This window comes from Tauraco erythrolophus, chromosome 2, assembly GCF_009769465.1.
Source record: "Tauraco erythrolophus isolate bTauEry1 chromosome 2, bTauEry1.pri, whole genome shotgun sequence".
Taxonomy (NCBI): Eukaryota; Metazoa; Chordata; class Aves; order Musophagiformes; family Musophagidae; genus Tauraco; species Tauraco erythrolophus.
The window spans coordinates 1,598,813-1,621,159 of record NC_141466.1 but is presented as its reverse complement, the minus strand read 5'-3'; the positions used below and the strand labels follow the sequence as shown (position 1 = coordinate 1,621,159).

Genomic DNA, 22,347 nt, shown 5'->3' with positions numbered 1-22,347 from the left:
TCTTACAAAACCAAAATAAATTTAGAACTATAATGTATGATCAAAGCTGAAGCAGCACTAAGTTTCCTACACCTTCGAAACAAAGAATATTTAATATTTAATGCTAACATATAAAAAGCAAAAATGAAAGCTGACAGTCAGAATCAGAACACAAAAATTAAGTTGGAAGTAATTACAAGAAATAATAATAAAGTAGGTTCTGAAGCTCTACAGGACAAAAAAATAAAAACCAGTCAATATAGGGCTGGTATGTTTAACTACCAGACCTTCTGCAGGACATTACCTTGTGAAGAGCAGTGCCTTAAGCATTAAAAGATCATTCTTTTGAAAACGTAAAGAACGCCCACGTATAAAACGGTCACAAAATGAAAGTTGGCTGCATCAAGTACTATTACACCATGGACTCTGCCAACCTAAATTTGCTGTGACTTCCCATTTCACCAAGACTCAGGCAGTTTCACCGGCCACTTTGCTACTCCACAAATTTGACTATTGACCTGTACTTAAATCAAGCAGCCCACCTTGTGCAACTTGCTTTTCAGTTAAAGTTCTAAGCAACATGAGTATTTAGGGTTACAAAGTGGTTCTTCTTACAGCAATTCCTATATAAGCAACATTCAGACTCACTCAATCAAGCAGTCTGCAGAAGGCAGCATGTTAAAGACAGATTATATATCGAGCCACCTTATAGCAAGGCAGTAGCATCTGCTGTGCAGAGTATTTCCATCAAGGCCTGGGCTGTTCAGTTGTGCTTGTCCTCAGTAGCACTTTGTTGCCTGCAAAGAGCATCTCTGAACCTTCCTGAGTTTCTTCCAGTTATTCATAGAATGGTTTGGGTTGGAAGGGACCTCAAAGATCATCCAGTTCCAACCCCCCTGCCATGGGCGGGGACACCCTCCACTACACCAGGTTGCCCAAAGCCTCATCCAACCTGGCCTTGAACACTGCCAGGGATGGGGCAGCCACAACTTCTCTGGGCAACCTGTGCCAGTGCCTCACCACCCTCAATGTAAAGAGGGTGGTGAGGTACTGGAACAGGTGAAATTGACACCATGAAAGATTAACAGTGGCAAACAAGTGCCACCTGAACAGCCAAATGTCCCCCTCCGTAAAAGCAGTACCTCTTCTTTTCTAGTACTCTCACTATCTATAGTTCTTCCCTCCTCAACTAGAGGGGCACAGAAAAACAAAAGCAACTTTGAGACTTATCTGCAAGACTTGTGGAAATGAGAAGAAAACAGCACAAGACTACACCACCACTACAAAATGAATGAAGTTGCTTGCCTTGACCTCTCCCAGTCCTGCAGGTTGGGAACCTACTGGTCTAATAATTACGCACATTACATACTGGACTTTTGTGAAGACAACACAGCATACATCTTTGAGAGACCATCACGCTTGCAGACTCCTGCCTGTGTCTAACAAAGATCCAGCATAACCCACTGTCTCTTCTATAGGTAACCTGCAAGCCTGTCTCCTGGGTCTTTCCCGCACCATCATGGCACTGAAAGTAAAAAAAAAAAAAATTACTTTGGCCAGAGTTACAGAGCCTCCCTGCCATGAAAGATTAGACAAGAGAAATCAGGAAAAGTAAGAAAAGGGAAAGGTATTTCTGGACTAAAAAAAAAAAAAACAACCCACAAAAAGACTTTGTAATCTTAAAGCCCTACTGGTATTACTGCCCTTAACAGCTCTCTTCTTGGACCTGCTCTTAAAACAAATATATGAATAACCAAACTCCAAAAGGAATCAAATCATGAAGATCCAGGCACCATGCTTTCATTCCCAGAGTTCTGAATTCTGCACTGATGAACTAGGACTGCCAGCGTATCGCCATGAGCCACTTCAACATCTCATACCTATTCACAACTGTTTTTCATATGTTTATTTTCCACTTTCAGCCTCTGAAGTGAGAGACGTTGGTAGGACACAACACGCATAAGCAACTTAGAGTGCAGAGTAACTTGAGTATCTTGCTGCACAGTACATCTCTGTCTACAGCACTGGACACAATGACAACTGAAAAATCCAGCATGTATATCGAAAGTTACTACTACCTTATTTACAGCTGCTAACAAAACAACTGTCCCTCGAGTGACTGAAATTAATTTCCAGGAGCAAATACTAAAGAAGAGAGCACTCCTTAATCTCCCTCTAACTCTTCGGCACACATGGAACAATCTTCTGAAATGGTCAGTCTCTTCATCACCCTGAAACGATGAGTCTCTTCATCACCCTGAAGATGCAGGGAAGCACAGCTGGCCTAGGAATGCACCCATTCTGGATGAAAAACATCACTACGCAACTCTGACCTGTAGGGATCAATTTCCTTGACAAGTTGCATGTTCCCGAAATCTTTGACCTTCACTTTGCAGTCAGAAAGAATACTTGCAATAAGGCTCAAATTAAAAGCTTTTCTCAGTGACAGTGTTATTTCAATAAAAGTGAATTACCTTTGCAACAAACGTCACTTCTTTTGTATCAAACTAAGAAAGGACAAACCTATGTTCTTCTTTCACAAACGCCACTTCTTTGTTGCAATAGCAAGCACTAGTGCCAACAACTGTTTAAAAAAGTTTCAGAACAGAAAATAAACTTATTTTCGCCAAGAATAGCCAACCACTGGGTAATACTGCACCTCCAGCCTATCGTTTAGCAACTTTAACTGTTGGTTAAAGTTTTCTAGGATGCAATAATAGAGTGGTATGTGCATTGGGAAGGGCAGGTTTACCTTTCAGTCGAGCTGGACGTCAGCCCACAATAGTTTCACTTACTGGGATCCAAGTATGTCAGTTGTTTTTCTCATATCAGACTGTTTTGATTTTCACATTCATAGCCAATCGCCTGTTTCCCAAGCTCCTCTTGAGTATGAGCCAAGTAAAAAAGCAAAATTATTTTATCCCACCCAATCTTTACAGGTTTTCCTCTGAAACGTCCTTCTGCCCCCAGCACACTTCTTTTGATATACTCAAGGACTGGAAATGAGATTCTGGCTTCCAGGGACTAGCATTAAAAACAACGCACAGCGCAGCCTGATCCTAAAAGGGTCTGGGATTCATTACAGGGAAAAAAAAAAACAAAAACAAACAACACAAAAAACATAGTTTACTCTGAAGATACACACTCCCATCAGTGACGAGAAGTCTCAGAGCCTCCACAGCTCAAGGTAAAGAGAGGAGAGCCTTGTAAAAGAAGAATGATTATCCTTTCAAAGTGTTATATTGAATTACATTCATCTCTGCCATATTTCAGTCCACAACTTCTTCCCTGTCTTCTGCTCTAGAGACATTTCCTTCTGCTCTGATAAGCTTTAGGTGTCTTATTTAACAAAATCATTTTAAAGGCCAATTCTTTTATGGTGCTGTGAATAGACACATCCACTTCAGCTGCCTCCTGCACGCAGGCTGGTCAATCTTCCATTAACTGCTCTATGATTCCCGTGGCAGAGGGGCTGGAACTAGATGATCTTTGAGGTCCCTTCCAACCCAAACCATTCTGTGATTCTATGATTCTTCCTTCGTCCTTGTAAGCTGAAACTTTTAACATTTACAACACCAAACAAACCAACGAAACAAAAAACCACCCAAGTAGGCAGGTGGATGGGACCCAAGTTCCCTGGGTTGTTTGCTAGGATTGAGAATACTCCTTTGCTGGTTCAGTCTAGCATATTTCGAGCTAACTCAGCTGGTTTTACACAAACTGAGATGAAGCAGCATTCGTGCAGCTTTTCCATAGGCTCTGCTGTCGAATGCAACCCAATACATTGGCTCTGCAGTCTGGATATGGTGAGCAGAGACTACACAGGCAAGGATGCAGGGAGAAGAATTACTTCAGTTACTGCCCCTGTCCTGTTACAGAATTAGGTATAGTGTCTTTGAAAAAAAAATTACAGAAAAAAAAGTAAGACATGAACAACTAAAGAGCACTTAATAATGTGTTATTTGAAAGATACTGCAGTTCAAGTTCTGTCAACTACAACCCAGTTACTTCAGAAATAAAATATGGTTAAGAAGGCAGAACTCTAGATTCTCATTAAGCAACTAATTAGTAACTCAGGTGCTCAAAATAGGTGTAATTCAGTCATTCAAAATAGGTGTTGAGAAGTAATTCAACCTAAAGATGTTCTGTTTCCACTCTCACAGATGCCAAACAAGCCAAGACTATATAACAACAAGTCTCCTCAACTTGGGATTCAGCTTCAAATCACAGCTGAGATGATCCGACAGTCTCCTCCCTCTCGCTTCCTTCCTTGCACTAGTAATAACATTTTTCTGAATTTTCAAGGTTCCAGCTCAGAGATCTAAAGCAGCAGAAAGTTTTTCTTTGTGTGGGCAGAAGGGAAGGATAAGGTTTCTGCAGGAAGGGAACTCCCCGAAGTGGTTCACCACTGGGTGGGGAAAACAGCAGAGCCAGGCAAAGGGAGAAGGGAAGAGGTGGGTCCATCCTTCCCAACAGCCTACGACCATCAGATTCATCTCGCTGCAACTGCGCCTGCTGAACAGAAAAGAAACCAGAATGCTCCTACGAAATACTCTGAAGTTTTGTTTGAATTCATGAGCAATAAGAATCCAACCCCTGTCCTCTCAGAGAAAGCAGGAGGTTCTACAGGCATGAAGTCCATTCTGAAAAACAGTGCTTTGAACATGTGGTATGGAGAAACGCTCCTTGGGCTTCCACCAGCCCCAGAGAAACTCAGCAGTGACAGCTGCTATAGGACACAAACTCAGATCTATTTCATTCAAATAAAACACGCTGTTTCACATTTATGCTTTCTTCTCTCATAATTTTATTTCCAATTTGTAACCTGGAACTGGACACTTGGCTTACTGGAATTATTTACACTTTTTTTAAAGCAAATCAATGCTTAAAGGAGTTTGGATTAATCTGAGATATCTAGGGTGTTTTCCCTTCCCCGAAGATAACAAATCCAGCTTTAGCAGCTTTTCAGACAAACCATTTCATCCTTTATGTCTAGGAGTCCAGAAGCTGGAACGTGCTATCTGTTAAGGCACAAGCTAGTATTGTCAAGTAGCAGGCTCCAAGAAGAAGCTGAACCTGCAGGATCTGAGCAACTTTTTGACCTGGCTCAAACACTAGGAGACAGACTCCGTGATTTTACATGGCTGCACAATAATACAGGCAAATACAACACAGATCATGCGGAAAAAACTGTACTCTCATCCCTTATGACTATGGAAAGGGGAAAAGAGTCTTTCAAATTCACCCTTACTGCCTCCCCACCTCTTCTGCAGCAACAGTGCTCTTAGTCTATTAAGAGTGAACAAGTGGCAGGGAAGATTAGATGGAAGGAAAGAAAAGTTCACAAAAATTACGTGAGACACGGACAAACTGATGAACATATCACACTGCTAGAACAATCTTATTCAGAGACATTCTTCTGGATTAAATTTATTTTATTTCAACTTACTGCTGTTGTTTATATGATAAGAAAAGAAAATACTAACTATAATTCAATAAAAGCCAGATGGATAGTAGAAGGCAAAGCTTGGTCAGGAACAGCAGATAAGTGAAAGAAAGCAGGAAAAGAACCTGCAAGAAGTCTTGGAAAATGTACTTTGAATTGAGAAAGCTATATTCAAAGGTGAGAAAAGAGGAGGGGGCAGAAAGAACAGCTATGGCTATTTCACTTGCAAATTTTTAAGTTTTGTTGGACTGAGACTTTAAGTTTAGATCCTAAGACTAGATAAAACTGAAGTTCTTGTGAAATATGCATGTAATAAATGGGTCACTAAAGCAAGGTCACAATTATCTCACTAGATATATCTTTTGCTGTCTTATGGGAAAAAGTTCTCAGATTTTTACAGATAACACAGAATGGCTGAGGTGGGATGGGACCTCTGGAGATCGAGTCAAGCCTCCCAGCTCAAAACAGGGTCAGCTAGAGGAGACTGCTCAGGTCTGTGTCTGGGTGGTTTTCAGTGTGTTCATAGCCTCTCTGGGCAACCTGTGACAGTGTTTGACCATCCTCACAGCAAAAAAAACCCAAACCAAACAGCCAAACAAAACCAAAAAACCTTTTTTCTTACATTTAAATGGTATTTCGTTTTGTGGCCATCGCATCTTGTCCTGTCATTGGGCACCACTGAGAAGAGTCCAGGGCCCTCTTGTTTTTTTTAAACTCCCTCTCCCCAGTCTGGCACTTACTTTAGTAAGATTCTCCCCTGAGCCTTCTCTTCTCCAGGCTAATTTACTGAGGCAAACCAGAAGCAACCATGGTCTTTACACAGTGCACTCCCATCTTTTATATCACATCATGCAACACATTTCATGTACCAGTCTACTCAGACTAATTAAAGACAAAGTTTGTTTCCACACCTGATGCCTGCCCAGCCCTGGGAAAAGTTCACATCATGTTGAATGCTAAAAATATCTTAAAAGTTGTATTTTTTTCACTTTATATATATAGAAGCATTGTCAGCTCCAGCCCTAAAGAACCACGTTCACAAGAAGCAAGTTTATTATAGAGCTGCAATACTGATGAAAGAGAAGTCACTCCTATTCTAGCTTTTACTTCTCTTGTTGGTGCTTTTAAGTGCTCTACATAGTTCCAAATTAGGAAAAATTAGAACTCTTCCACATTCTAATCATAGAATCATAGAATGGTTAGGGCTGGAAGGGACCTTCAAAGGTCATCTAGTCCAACCCCCCTGCAAGGAACAGGGATATCTCCAACTAGATCAGGTTGCTCAGGGCCTCGTCCAACCTGGCCTTGAATGTCTCCAGGGATGGAGCATCCACCACCTCTCTATTCAACACTAGAAAGCCCTTTTTGACAACAAACCAGTATTTACTAAGGAACATGTATAGATACTTGTGCCATGAAAACCCACACCATGAGCACAATCATGCCTGCAAAATCTATTTATAGGCTGGTCTGACACTTGCTTCTGCCCTGAAACACGGCATTCATGACCAACTGGATATTTAACAAGCGTACTAAACGCGCAAGACCAAGACTGCAATTCCCTGATATCCAGACAGCTCAAAAAGGAGGGTACACAAAATTTATCCCAGTCAGAAACAAGAGTTTTGTATTAGTATTCCTCTTCCTGGGGGGATGGGGGAAGTTTCCAGTCCCTGTCAATGGTGTTTCATCTACATTCATAACTTCTAGTAATATATTGAGTGTTTCTACTAAAATAATAACCAATTCTAGTATATCTGTTCCTCAATCTTAAGAGCTAATAGATATTGATCATACGTATAAGAAACATACTAAACCCCACAAATTTATTTCACACATTCACTCAATGCTGACAGTGCAGCATGTTATCTTGCACTTAAACTATAACATGAAAATCACAAACTGCAGCTTTTATGGACATCTTAACTTCTGGGTTCAGGCTGTCAGTTTTCAGTTGAATTCTCAGCACTCTATTTAAATCCCTGTTTTAATCATAGAATTCTATTTAATTCTATTTAATCTCTGTTTTGAAAAATATTTTTTTCAAAATAAGAGCAAAATTTAGAGAAACAGCTGAACTGACTGCATCTTCACCGCAATAAACACATGCTGCCACTATTTATTGCAGCAAGCAACTTAAGGGGACAGCAGGACTGGGAAAACATAAACCAAAACCAGCTGTGATCTCATTAGCCAAGCTTATTATGTAAGACCTCATTAGCCACCATCCCACAATAACATGAACAAACCCTACAGACACTGCTGAAAAGGGAGTGATCAGGGATAGAGAAGCTGAAAAACCATACAGCACACTGTCAACTGGAATGCAACTGGGCGAGATCCCCACTACTGCACACCGCAGAAAGCCCATGGCTGGGCTTTGCAAACACTAAGCCCCCTTCTCCAGTAACTGCAGGACAAACTGGAGCTCAAACACGAGCAAGTACAACGGGATAATAAGGCACAGGGTGTGTGTTAAACAAAAATTCCAGAATACTTCAGCCTCCTTCCCTAAGTACGTTTTATCTTGGTAACATTTAACACTTCTGCAAAGTGAGAAATATGAACAGCATTTTATTTTTGGCTATTACACATAGACTTCATCTTGATTTCTTTTTTTTTTTAGTCTGTAAAAAGTTTAACTACTTTACAGTTTTTGTATTAAATCCTGGAAAAAATGGACTGCAATTAGATGAAGTTTAACAAACTTTGGCAACGCCAGCTGACTTCAGGGGATTTTTTCCCCTTTTCCATCAGCTTTGACAAATGAAAGACGAGCAGCATTGACATGTACAAAGCTTTTCTGGCAGCCTGGAACTTAAGTGATCACCAGCTACTACAGCCTCACTTAGAAGGATCATCAATCAGGACAACAAAAATTTCCTAGATAAATTTGTCACAACGTTTTAAGCAATTTTTCAAAACATCCCAGTATTTTATGCCAGTACGTTTTTTGACTGGGCTATTTCGAAACAACCAGACAGCTTCGAAAGTTAAAAATATTCTCAGCTTTCTCCTCTTCTGCAGTCATCTTCGCTTTCTCATTAATTAATTCACACTTGAACATTACGACTAACAGTTGAATGCTGCACTAGAATGGAGAGATCCTTTTCATTAGAGAGGAAGTGCAAAAGGCTTTCTTTTGTTGTCGTTTTTAACTACTTAAAATGCCTAACTTAGTTGTTAAAAGAGAATTTGTATTTTTAACGTGCAGTTCAAATTTCAGTATTTCAGTTTCTGCTGAATCTACAACTAAGCCCAGATGTTTTTAACAAAACATTTTTCCACCCCCTTTGCCCCCTCTTCCCCCCCAAAAAACGAATGAACAGAACAGTTTGGTTCCACTTCTGCACAGACTAATATTTTCTCTTTTCATTCTAAAGGAAGATAATTTTTCAGTCATCCAGAGGGTAGCTAATCACTGATTTTTTGTTTTGTATGGAATGCCATTTACCAAATAATAACACAACACAGCTATGACAGAAAAGAAATCATGTAGCAAAGGTATTCTTTGCATGCCTAGCCCAAATTTAAAGGTGAGTAAAAAGAATACTTTACATGAACAGAAACATCTAACATGATTCCTGAGAGACCGGAGAAAATATCTGAGAAAAACTGTATTTCCTTCAAACGAGGTATGAAAATTTCTGCGGGGTGATGTGAGAAGAGTTCCAGAGAAGGTCACGTGGCAATACCAGTCTTCCAAGAACTAATAGAAATTAGTTTTTCCAGTAGCATAAAGCCATTTAACGGGACCCTCCCAGAAAATACATTTTACACTTTTGGCACACATCCATTTGGATAAAGGGGCAACAGTTCCCACTCAGGGAAAGACAAAACAGGCGTGCTATACAGATCATACCAACAATATAAACCTCACACATCTGAGTAAATGTGTAAGGTAGATTTTAAGACAATCAAACAACTGTCACAAAATTACAAGTCTAACTTCACATTTTGGAGGCTGAAGATGCACAGAATTATTACCCATCAGCATTTGGAAATATTTGAAGAGGTTTATATAGCTAAGAATAACTGGATTCTGCAGCTAGGATGGAGCAACACCAGGCATGAGTATAAACTGGGAGAGAATGGCTGGAGAGCAGCCCTGCAGAAAGGGGCTGGGGGTGCTGGTCACCAGCAGCTCATGGGGAGTCAGCAGCGTGTCCTGGCAGCCCGGAGGGCAAACTGCGTCCTGGGGCACATCAAGCACAGCACAGGCAGCTGGTCAGGAGAGGTGATTATCCCACTGCGAGCAGAACTGATGTGGCCTCACCTTGAATACTGTGTGCAGTTCTGGGCCCCACAATTTAAGAAGGATGTGGAGGTCATTGGATGTGTCCAGAGGAGAGCAACAAAACTGGTGAAAGGTCTGGAAGGCATGTCCTATGAGAAGCAGCTAAGGACTTTGGGTTGTCTAGTTTGGAGAAAAGGAGGCTGAGGAGCAACCTCCTTGCTCTCTATGCTGCCTGAGAAGGACAAGTGAAGAGGGAGGTATAGACCTCTTCTCCTTTGGATCCCATGACAGGACACATGGGAATGGTTCAAAGCTGCATCAGGGGAGGTTTAGAGTAGACACTGGGAAGCATTATTTACTGAGAGGGTGGGCAAACACTGGAACAGGCTTCCTAGAGAGGTGGTCAATACCCCAAGCCTGCCAGTGTTTAAGAGGCATTTGGACAACGGTCTAATAACACCCTTCAATTTTTGGTCAGCCCTGAATTGGTCAGGCAGTTGGACTAGATGGTTGTAGGTCCCTTCCAACTGAAAGAGTCAATTCCAGTCAACCAAGCTTCTGAAATTACCTTTTTTCTCCCCACTCTGGAAGGGATATCAAATATCCCAGGTGAGAATTTACATCTATCTACAACAATAATGCTGAGCGATGATGAATGCAGAAAATCACCCCCTAGCAGGCCATGACAGAATTTCCCCTCCTTCTCCAAGGGGAAGGGGTGACATCAGGCAAAGGCAATCACAAACATTCACATTTCACTCTGAAGATGCACATCTATCAATGGTCCAAAGCTACACAGTGATTTCCTCAAGGTCCTGAGAGGACATGATATCTGAGAAGCCAACATCACTTCTTACACCATTATACTCCCTATTTCCATATCCCTCCACCTCTGCAAAGAAAAGATAGAAATATAAGTAGAACTAAAGATCAGAAAGTAGCAAATTAAAAGACCAAAAATTACGTTCAAAACTTGTCTTCTCCACGAAAAGGTAAATAAAGGCCATCAACTAAGCTGAATACAAAAAAAAACCCAACACCCAAAACAAACAAACAAAAAAACCCACAACAACCAAATGAAAAAACCCCACCCTTGGAAAAAAGCTGTTTAACATTTCTTTTGGAAAGGGAGTTAGTGTTACAAAACCATAAAAAGCCTCTGCAGTTTCAGAGGAACCAAAACCAAGAGAGGTGGTTCTTCTGTTATCCTCACAGCATTTTACTCTGAAAAAAGGAAGCATTTCACCATTATACATTTCAACACAAACAGATCTAGCCTTGAAAAGCAGAGGTGCAAGACCTAATATCAAATGCTATCAGTACGTTTCTGGGTAAAAGGATTTCAATGTATCACTGGGAAACTTAGAAGAGATTTAATTAGGTAAACTTTTTTGTGACCAAGGAAAGTCCCTTGTCAAGGAAAAATATCTAAGATATACCTTGCACCTGAAATACATTTGATTCTGACAGTTAACATTTTCAGAGTGATTTAAGTGCAAAGACTAAACATCTGGTTGGAATGCATACCATCCCGTAGGAATTTGCCCTATCATTCGGTGCAGCTATATAAACTCAGTACAAAAAGTATACCCAAAAGATTAGATTTACTGTTTTCCATGTGTTTTTCACTAAGTTATCAGAGTTGCGTAATATGGCAAAACAAGAAACAGAAATACTGTTCTGGTTTAATTTTAATGACAGATTTTTAAAAAAAACAAAGAAAACTGGGCGGAAAATATCTACTCATCACTGCATTTGCCTACGCTACTATGCACTATTAGGCAGGCACAGCCTTCCGTGTAGAAAAGGATGCAGTTCTCTGTTGAACAATCATTTTATTTTCTATGCCATGATTTTTGCTTTAAAATCCATTGTGACATCTGCAGCAGTAAATGCTCTACAAGTTAACAGCAGCCTTTAACAGCTGAAGTCAGATGGATAGTACTTCCTTCTAAGGAACTCCTAGTTGAAGGACGTGGTCATCAAAAGACTCAAGTAACCTACTCATCGTAAGAGCAAAGGCAGAAAGATAAAGGAGGTTACTAGATGAAGAACATTCCACCTACTGGGAATACGACCTCGCACTAAGAATCCACCTCGAGCAAGGGCAGAAAACATTTGCCACCAGATGAAGATGCTTGTCGATACCACAGTGAAAACGCTCAGCGCACCGACGCCAGTGTTTGCACACAGAGGTTTGTCACAGCAAGCTGCACCACTTTGCCATGGCGTGCACTATAGGAGTTCAATATTGAACAACCTACACTGGATCAGAAAGCGTGACTCATGAATGTCCTCCAGTCACACTGGTTTCCAAAGTGGGAGGCACAGAGCAGGTTGCCAGCAGCTGCCAAAGCAGATAGAAAGCAAGGATTTGTACACACATATGCACATGAACAGTTTCAGCTGAAATAATTTTCCAACATCCATCTTTTGAAAGACAGTGCAACTACACAAATGTTCACAAAAATCAAGTTTTTACTGGCTGAAAAGGAAAAAAAAAAAACCCGACCTCCAGTTTGTTGAATCAGTGCAAGTGTCCAACTGCATCAGAAGCGACAGGGCTCTGACTCACGTTTACGGAGAAAAGAGCTGCACAGCGTCAGCCCTTCCGGCATCCCACCATCTGCTCCCACCGTCCTCCAGCGCCACTCACATGCAACTGGGCTGACAGCAGAAAACATGGCTGTGCCGAGTCAATCCAGTTCAGTGGCATCTTCGCTTAAACCCACCTTCTATGGGAAGTTTAATTTTCCTGCCGGGACTGAAGCAGCTCGGATGCAGACACGTTCCCACCTGCTACCTGCACAGCGAGGTGCAAGAAGGAAGGGAGCTGGCAGACAGGGGCAGCATTAACTCAGAGCAGCAAAGCTGCCGAGCCCACCTACCGCTGCCCTGGAACCCAGGAGGCTCGTGCATCCACACAAGACTTGCCATTTAACAACGAGATGTGGGGTGCAGGGCGAGGGAGGGGATTCTGCCCCTCTGCTCTCCTGAGACCCCACCTGGAATACTGTGTTCAGCTCTGGAGTCCCCAGCACAAGAAGGACATGGAGCTGCTGGAGCAGGTCCAGAGGAGGCCATGGAGATGATCTGAGGGCTGGAGCACCTCTGCTCTGGAGACAGGCTGAGAGAGTTGGGGCTGTTCAGCCTGGGGAAGAGAAGGCTCCGGGGGGATCTTATTGCAGCCTTCCAGTACCTAAAGGGGCTACAGGAAAGCTGGAGAGGGACTTTTTACAAGGGCGTGTAGAGATAGGACAAGGGGCAATCGCTTTAAACTGAAAGAGGGGAGATTTAGATTGGATCTAAGGAAGAAATTTTTCACTCCGAGGGTGGTGAGGCACTGGCACAGGTTGCCCAGAGAAGCTGTGGCTGCCCCATCCCTGGAAGTGTTCAAGGCCAGGTTGGATGAGGCTTTGGGCAACCTGGTGTAGTGGAGGGTGTCCCTGCCCATGGCAGGGGGGTTGGAACCAGAAGATCTTTGACGTCCCTTCCAACCCAAACCAGTCTATGGTTCTATTAAATAAGTCATTGTTTTCCTGTAACCTGCAAAACCAGTACCCCCAAGTGACCATGGGTGTAAAGGGTTCTTTTCTCTTCTGAGTACATATATCGAGCTGAATAAAGTCATTAAGTATGAAGAGCCTTAGTTTTCCCTCTCTTTATTGCACCAATAAAGGACTTTACATATATGTAAATGCAGTGGTTGAGCTGGCTAGGTACAGCACTGAGATCTGCCCTTCAGTTACAGATGCTATCTTTGCTCTGGGGAAAGGAATTTGTTTTCCAAGTTTTAATGCAGCTACGTTTATATGAACACTGATAGTTCAAAAAAATATGTATGTCCCTACAAGGGGGCAAGGCAAAAGAAAAAAATGGAAGTTCATCACAAGCCAAATTTGCAGGGAAAAAAGAAAAACAGCTGAATATCACCAGGTTAGAGTTAGGAAACGCATTTCCAAGATAAAATAACATACTCAAATTTTAAAGACAAATTAAGTAAACTGTGGTGCCTCATCTTCAGCATTTTAAAATAGTCATCATTTTTAAGAATACTTCAAGTACAGCATCCCTCTCGGGACTCAAAAGGGCTTGCAATAATTCATGTTATATTTAACAGAAAAGTTACAGAAATAAAACTGCTTGTTATTTGCATTCACTTCCTTTGGAAGGGGAGAGAGGCAGGAATTATAAATATTTCACCTGCTTAAAAGCTTATGGTTTGTTGTTTTTGCTCTAAGCAAATTCTGGCTTAGCTCTTTGCAAATGAAAGAGAACAGTGAAATGATGAAAGGAAGAAGCGGTGACGTACTTGGAGTATATGAGAGATAAAAGTCAACAGAGATAAAGGAAAAAAACAGCCAAAAGTAGGAGCTGGAAAAAGCAGGTAGAAAAAAAGCACAGAAGCACATATATGAAGAAACAAAGATTACGAAGGCACGATTCACTGTCAGAAGCTACACATAGATATATGTCAAAAGATATATGACATATGTTTGCTTTCGGAGAGCTAGCATTTGCTGATTCAGAGAAATGTATTTCTCCCCTGGAGAGGATTCCAAAGCCTGTGAGATACAGCTCTGGATGAATGGGTGTCAAGAGTAAAATAAAAGGGAAGGGGAGGAAAAAAAAAAAAAAAATCACATTAGAGGAACAAAGTCAAAAGGATACAGGACAAGCGTTTACGTTAGCATGATGCTTTCCCAGGAATTAGCTGTCAAAGTTATCTCTTTCCTACACCCTCTCTTCGTGGCCTGCAATCAGGGAATAACTTGGAACATCAGTACCTATTTTCTAGTTTCCAGAACTGAAGGGAACAAAATCATGCATTTCAATTGTAGCAAAAGACTAAACAATTCCAAGAACATCCAGTGTATCGTCCCCTTCAATGACAGTTTGACCTTCCAGCACAGACACACAAGGCACGTGCCCATTTAAAAATCCCTTTGGCCCACACGTACACAAAGGACAAACACATTTCTGTCATCTTCTGTAAACAGCTGGTTAATGAGGAGTGTCGTAAAAATAGCCCAAATAATGGAAACGACACTCTAACAACTCACCATCTTATCAACCTATCAATAAATAGTAACTTCAGACTACTACAGAGAGATGCAATTAAATACTGCTTCAAAGTAACACTTTTTAATCAGAGGCCCCCTTCTTTTCTTTGTAACATTAACAACCTTCTGCAGCTCAAACATCACAAACGTGCTCAACGCCATTCTCATAGTCTTAAGGTCTGTATTTTAATTAACCTTCAGAGGATGAGTATGAATTTTTCAGTGCAAGTGCTTTTTAAAGAGCAAAATCTACCTTGTTATTATTAAAACGAAGTATCATTGTCATCCTCTACTTTGATTTTCCTCAAAAGGAGAGTGCAAGTGACACAGGAACGACTCAAGACCAGCATGTACCCAGAATTTATAGAGTTATATAAAGCCAAGGATTTTTCCCTGCTGCAAGACTTCGGGTTAGAACAAGCACCAATTATATAACAAAATGCTGTAGCTTGACTAAAGACGTTGTCCATCGCATCCAGTTGCACTGCAAATAAGCTTCAAGGCACGACAGAAGTTGTCGGGTTGGACTCTGGCAGAGCACGTAACTCACGGCAGTAACGCCATCGGACGGTGACGAGCGGCTAACAGCTCATCCTGCTTCAGCAGTTCTGAACCAGGCAGCTGCAGAGAATATTTATCTCTTCGGGATCAAGGTGTTGAAACGTAGAAATAAATGGTAAATGGTGGCTTACTACATAAGTTTGATAATCATGATTATAGAAAACCACAGCTTTGATCCTACGTTTACGCTCTGGGATTTGCGGGAAGCCCGGCGCTTGCCTTCAGAGGCTCTGCTGGAGGTGATGAGACTGCACACGGATGGGTCACCCACACAGGAAAGTTTTCCCAAACTGGGCTTAACTGTGGCCCACAGGACAGAGCAGCACCCAGTCCTGACGCAATACCATCAGGTTATACCTTTAGGATCTCTCTAAACCCAGGAAAGCAAACACACTTGCATGGATACCATCATGGGCTGTGTTATTTCAACCACTCAAAGGACGTTCAAGCAGCTTCCCAATGTCTGCAGAAGATTTACAATTAATAAATCCCTCTAAAGTAATCTGGAGCCCACTAAAGACAATTTGTCTGCTGAGCTCACGTATATATTTAGCCACTGGTTACCTGCTGAGCATTTCTACCTGCTTTACTACTGCCAGTGTGGTGAGCTGGTCTACATTTAACTGGTACAATTTAAGGTTTGCTACCGGTGCTACCTTCTTCCTTGAAGACGCCAAGTAATGAGTGACCTTTGTTCAACTGTATCACTTAGCAAAGCGAACAGAATTTCGGGAGGCAGTGCTGAATCTTACTTATAAATAACAGTTCCTGTTCAAGAAAACAGCAAGAGCTACATATGTATTCTGAAGGATTTTTTTCCTGCCACTACAGTAGTTTAAAACAGGTAAAGTAGCATTAACTCTTTTTAAAGGAATTCAGTTATTACTATAGCAAGTGTTTTGGCAGCGTGAGCACCTTTGTACTCAGTGCTTTAAAAAAAAATAAGTAAATAAAAGTCAAACTATATTGTTCATAGCAAGTGCCTAATTCCGTGTTGTCATGCATAGCTGATTTAATCACTCCGACATAAGTGCAAAAATCAGTATATTTGATTTGCTGTCACTGTGTGTTCACTTTACACAGATGAAAAGGACTCCTGAAGATTCAGAGCAACAGCAAAAAAAAAAAAACCCTATGAGGACGCTAGAAGCCTGCTTAAAAGAAAATAAATCCAAAATTCCAAACTAAACATAGCTTAAACTAAGACCAAACTCACATACAAGTTATCGTCACAAACAGAAAGTAATGCTGTTACCTGCTGGTGGAAAGCTAGTTACATGCAAAATCGTACAGCTTCTTTTTTTTTTTAACTCACTTGGAATTCTCATCTACAAGCTATTAAACGACTTCAAGAGGAAAAACAAAACCAAAAGCAGGCCTAATTCATAAATTAATGAGAGAGCCTGCTTTTCCTGCACCCATTTCCGCACCAAAGGGTCAGTAGTTTTGCATGTGCCGGTTTCGATTCTCTGCAGAGTAACTGGCAGACAAGCAGCTACATCATTTCCTGACCATCCCAAACCTGCTGGTGTACACCCCTCTTGCAACATCAGCAGGAGCTGGAAACCCCTGGTATAAAAGCACCGCAGCCTTAATCCTCAAACATCAGTTTTCTACAGTGTGAGATGGCCAAAACAGGATCGTGCGTCCCTCAGCCTCCTATCAGATCATATTCTCAATTATATAAACGAACGTTAGCTCGATTCAGCCACCATTCTGTACGACATCTGGATAAATAAATTTACTCAGCTTTCAGCCAAAAAACAAGTAACTAGAGCAAGAAAAGATATGAAGACTTCAATACCACTTACTCAAATGCAAAGAAGAGTCCACTGGTGACCAAGATGAGAACAAGAGTCAGATAGAAGACTCCAGTCTGTCGAGCCATCATGATCCTCCCATTGCAGAAGAATTTGTTTCTTCCAGGAAAAACCTCCCATTTTCTCTTGGGAGCCGATTTCTTTTTCTTATGGGGAGACTCCATGGGAGACGAAGAGCTGTGTGTGCTGATCTGACTGTATTCACAGTCTTTCATGGGCCCACTACCACCTCCAGGAGTCATCAAGAGAGAGTAAAGTGTGGGGAGAACCCCACCAAAAATATATACAATATATATACGTGTGTGCAAATATTCTTCTGACCAAGATAACCCTCTCCACCAGCCCCAGTTAATAAAAAAAGCAAATAAAAAGATGAAAAGTCTGCTACCAGACTAGCACTAGGTGTATCATGCAAACACCAGTTAACTCTTCCGAAACCAAAGCTGTCATATCAGAAACGCTTCAGAGGGATCCTTCCTTCCTCCACCAGTTACAAAACAACCACGTAGGACAATCCTTTTGAAAACAACTTATCACAAAGGCCAAAAAAAAAAAAAAAAAGTAATTATAAAGCAGTTAGGCTGTCCAAAAAATAATAATAAAAAAAATTTAGTCCTTTTTTTCAAGTTTATTTTCGAATGGGAGGGGTTTTTTCCTCCCTCCCACGCACACCCTGCGAGAAGGGTCAGAAGGCTGGTCACGGCAAGGTTCAGCAAGCGAGCCTATCGTTCATCGCGATATGGTATAATCCTCCTTGGCGCAGCAATTTCGCTGCTAAAAATGACCATTCCCAAAACGTTCCCTCAAGGGACGCGCGGAACAAACCATGAAGGGAGGAAAAAAAAAAAAAAAAACCAGGGAAGAAAGCAAGCAGGCTGCAACTCCAGCTTCCCAGGAACACTCCACGCTCTCTTCTTCCTGGAGCCGCGGTTCCGCGGGACGCGGCCGCCGTTCCGCGCAGGCCTGTCACGACTCCGTCCTCCCCCTGTCACGACTCCGCCGACGGGGATCCGCCCGAGCCCGAAGCGGCCCGGGGCAGGGCCGGTCCCCGACAGACAGCAGCGCCTCGGGAGCCGCTCCTCATCCTCCGTCCCCGCCGAGCCGCTCCCCCGCCGCGCTTAACCCCCGCCTGCCCCTACACAACAGGTCCCCGCCGCCGCCTCATGCTCCCCGGCCCCGCGGGGCGGGCGGCCGTGCGGAAGGGAGGTTGCGGGGGGGACGGGGAGGCTCCGCCGCCGGTGGGAGATCGCTGCCGGGACTCCTCCCCGCCTTCATCGTCCTCGCCGCCGGCCTCAGGGCTGCCGCGGGCGCTCGCACGCCGCCGCGGCGCTGGCTCTCGCCCACGGCCCGCGGCGGTGCCGAGGCCCCCCCCGCATCCCGTCCCCTTCTCTCGGCGCGGAGGAGCGGCTTCCCGCCGGCGTCCCTACTTTCGCTGCGCTTCTGCGCGGAGCGGGGGTGAGAAAAACGCCCGGCTCCCCCTCCGCGAGCCGGAGAGTGGCGACTCGCTCTCCCCTCTCCGCTTTTTGGGTTTTTTTTGGAGCCTCTACCCAGGTTTCTCCCCGGCAGCCAGACCCAGAAGCAGCAGCTGCCACCTCGTCATCTTCGGGGGAGGCGGTAACCGCCGCAGCGGCGGCTGCCCGCGGGCGGAGCGGGGGGGAGGCGGTGCGGGACGGGACCGCACAAGCGCGCACTCCCCGCCGCGGGCGGTCGGTCGGTCAGTCAAGTCGGTTCCCGGCGAGAGGACACGCCGGTTCCCCGCACCGGCCCCGCCAGGGACGCGACGCCGGCCCGGCCCAGCCCACCCCTCGCTCCGGCGCGCCCCAGCGCTAACTGTTCCCCATCGCCGCCCCCGCAGGCGGCCGCCCCCCGAGCGGGCTGGGGGCGCAGGGGAAGCGAGCCGGGCGGCCGGTGCCTGCGCTGCAGCCCCGCTCCCGCCGCCTCCCCCGGCCCACGCAACCGACCGCGCACACAAGCACGAGCCGCGAGCGATGCCTGCCGCCAGCCCCGGGCAGCGGCGGCCCCGTCCCTGCCCCGCTCCAGCTGCCGGGCCCGCGGCGAGCGAGTTGTGCCGGTGCGCGATAAGGGAAGGGAAGCCCCTCCCCGGCGGCCCGACCTAGCGGGAGCGGCCGCCTTGCCCGTGCGGGCTCGCAGACGGACGCTCGGGGCGCGCCCCTCTTCCCGCTGGGAGTTGTAGTTTCGCTGCTGCCGAGAAGCGGCCCCGCAGGAGGGGTGGCGGCGGGAGGGACTACAAGTCCCAGAATGCCTTGCGAGCCGTCCCGGCGGGAGGGGGCGGGAGCGCCGGCAGGGCCCGGTGCGGGGCGAGGGCGGAGCGGGGCGGGGGCGGCCGCCGCTCCGTGCGGGGACGGAGGTGTTTTCGCGGGGGCCGGCTGTGCCAGTAACTCCCGCCCTGCCTGGGGACCCCTTCCCCCACGGCAGCTCTCGCTTCCTCCCCTGCGGGCTGGGCGCGGCCGCGGCCCGTGTTCACGGCCGGGCTCGTGTGTCGGTCCGGCCGCAGGGCTGGCGCCGCGGCCCCCTGCCCCTCCGCCGCCCCCTGGGCACCCAGCAGAACCAGAGGTTGTCCCGATCCCAGCTACGCGAAGGCCTCGACTGCAGCGGTGAGGTGGGCAGCAGGTCCCTGCTTCTGCTCATGGATGCTCCTTGGAGCTGCTGGAGCGGGGCCAGAGGAGGCCACGGAGATGATCCGAGGGCTGGAGCATCTCTGCTATGGAGACAGGCTGGGAGAGTTGGGGCTGTTCAGCCTGGAGAAGAGAAGGCTCCGGGGGGATCTTATTGCAGCCTCCCAGTACCTAAAGGGGCTACAGGAAAGCTGGAGAGGGGCTTTTTACAAGGGTGTGTAGTGACAGGACAAGGGGCAATGGCTTTAAACTGAAAGAGGGGAGATTTAGATTGGATCTAAGGAAGAAATTTTTCACTGTGAGGGTGGTGAGGCACTGGCACAGGTTGCCCAGAGAAGCTGTGGCTGCCCCATCCCTGGAAGTGTTCCAGGCCAGGTTGGATGAGGCTTTGGGCAACCTGGTGTAGTGGAGGGTGTCCCTGCCCATGGCAGGGGGGTTGGAACTAGATGATCTTTGAGGTCCCTTCCAACCCAAACCATTCTATGATTCTATGATTAATGCCATGTGGGAAAAATATGGAGGGGTGTCTCCCTCTGCAAGGTGTAAAGCAATAGTCCTTTGTCAAGTGGGTAGCAGGATGTGAAACCAATCTCTGATACCATCTCTTGTGCAAATGCATTGGCATCCTCTTTCCCCATATGTAATAGATGCTGCTGCATCATTCCTTCCCATCTCCTCCTCCTCCTCTAGTCCTGTTGTCAACAGTTTGCCTGCTAGCTCATAACTTAGATATCACAGTATTTTTTTATTCTTCGAAATGTTCGTTACAAACAGCTAATAACTTTTCTATCTTCATGAACAGAGCATCAATATACGCCGGCAGAAGGCTCCTGACGGGAACTTTGTGGTTCACGGACAAGCATTTTTAGTCTTCATCAGGTTTTTATTAGCATATTGCTGGAGAGCTGTCTCCAGTGCTTTGACAATATTGATGACTGCATGACGTCAAACAGCACTGTTCTCTCCTGGGATTATGGAATATTTTAGACATTTGCAACCAGAGCAAACAGTTTGTGTAAACATGTCATCGTTGGCTTATCTTACAGGTCGCACTCAGGGTGATCTCAGAAACACTCTTCAGAAGCAAAACATCTGTAGGCAATACCAGCACCTCGCTCAAGCTGCCGTCTTGCTCCACAGCATTTCCCTGGGGTGTGAAGACGTTATGGTTGGGAAGTGAACTTCCGTTGAGGAGTGCCTGGAAGAATAATTCTAAAAGTCAAACTCAGAGAACAAACACACTTTTACTTTCAGCAGTGAATCTGCTTTCATTCTACCAGGATCATCCAGTGCCACACATTGTACTTTTCCCATGATAGCCTGTTCCAGTCCCTGATCAGCACCAGTATTGCACTGGAATTTAGAGTATTACTGAAGTCCTTTTGCAAACATTACGAACACACTATCAACACCTCTTCAAAGTTACTTTTAAAACAATTCCAAAACTTCTCTGCTAAAAAGACTTTACACAGCTAATACTTCACACAATTTAACATTATTCTTGAAAACGTTTGTTATCATTTATTCACAACATTGATGAAAATTTAGAAAGGCACTGAATAAATTAAATCTTAAATGCAGTAGATAGGACAAGTATTCTGTCTTCAGAACTTTGTAGGATCAGCTGTTAACGGTATGTACTCTTCTGATTTCTTATTTGTGACTCAGGTTGATCTCGTGCAATAGATGACTGCATTGTAGCATTAGTTTTATAAAAATGTCAGGCTGTCTTTTTGTTAGGAACGTGCTAATGAAAGAGCTGAAAGTTGCTGTCTCTTCCCTCGTCTGCAGTGTGGAGGTGTCACAAGGGCAAGCCATAAACCAGCTGGGAAACTATTTTGCTGAGATGATGCCTCATGAGAGAACCTGCTTGACTATGCTGGAAGCGTTGTCAGACCAAGTATTTCAGTGATTAAATAAACAGAAAATAGCAAACAGTAGCATTCTGGATGTAAGATATCTGTGTTCCACACATCCTACACTGCCAAACCAATTGGTTTTTACTTCCAACCAAAAACAGGGAGATGGAGTGACAGGTATTGAACCAAAAGATCTTCTGATATTCTTACAGATGGAAAGAAAGCGAAGCACTGCCATGGACACGTTTTCTAGGCACGTTTTCCACATCTTTCACAATGAATTTGGAAAAAGAATTTTTTAAAAATTTCAAATTAGTGATAATACCGTTGTCATGCGAGACACTGAAGGTAGCTTTGCAGGTGCAGACTTGCTGAATGCTACAGAAGCACATCATCCATGCCAGTTTACAATATCAACAGCGTTAAGAGTTTTCTACAATATACCTGTTTTCCTACCAAGCATTTTTCTCCTTTTTCTCTGTTTTTCAGAAGTAACCGCTTCCCTGCACCACTGCTTGGACAGTGAGCCAGCATTTTACAGTCTTAACAATACCAACTATTCATTTTCTGAAAGTACTTCATTTCCTTGAAAAAAGTTTTGGGTAGTAAACTAGAAATATTACACGTCATAAAAGCTGGCAGGAAGAGAGAGCGAGAATGCACATCAGAATCACTCTCTAAGGAATCCAAAAAATAAAAAGAGTTTTTCATTACAACAATGTGATCAACTTAAGCAGGTCCAAAAA

The 22,347-nt window shown here is 44.3% G+C and overlaps 1 protein-coding gene and 1 long non-coding RNA gene across 7 annotated transcripts in view; one reads left to right on the top strand and one right to left on the bottom strand.

Annotated features, from left to right (window-relative positions):
• Nucleotides 1–18,073, bottom strand: part of ZDHHC14 (zDHHC palmitoyltransferase 14) — a 116,832-nt gene extending 98,759 nt beyond the window's left edge. For all 6 annotated transcript variants that reach the window (XM_086631184.1, XM_086631186.1, XM_086631188.1 and 3 more), the window contains exon 1: nt 17,098–18,073. In XM_086631184.1, coding sequence (XP_086487310.1) covers nt 17,098–17,348 — 251 coding nt within the window. In that variant the 5' untranslated portion in view covers nt 17,349–18,073. The remainder of the gene's footprint in view (nt 1–17,097) is intronic.
• A 1,570-nt stretch (nt 18,074–19,643) lies between these two features.
• On the top strand, nt 19,644–22,016 carry LOC147529128 (uncharacterized). The gene is made up of 3 exons (XR_015223039.1): nt 19,644–19,726; nt 20,789–21,375; nt 21,534–22,016. It is a non-coding gene; the product is annotated as an uncharacterized LOC147529128 (long non-coding RNA).
• The last annotated feature ends 331 nt before the right edge of the window (nt 22,017–22,347 follow it).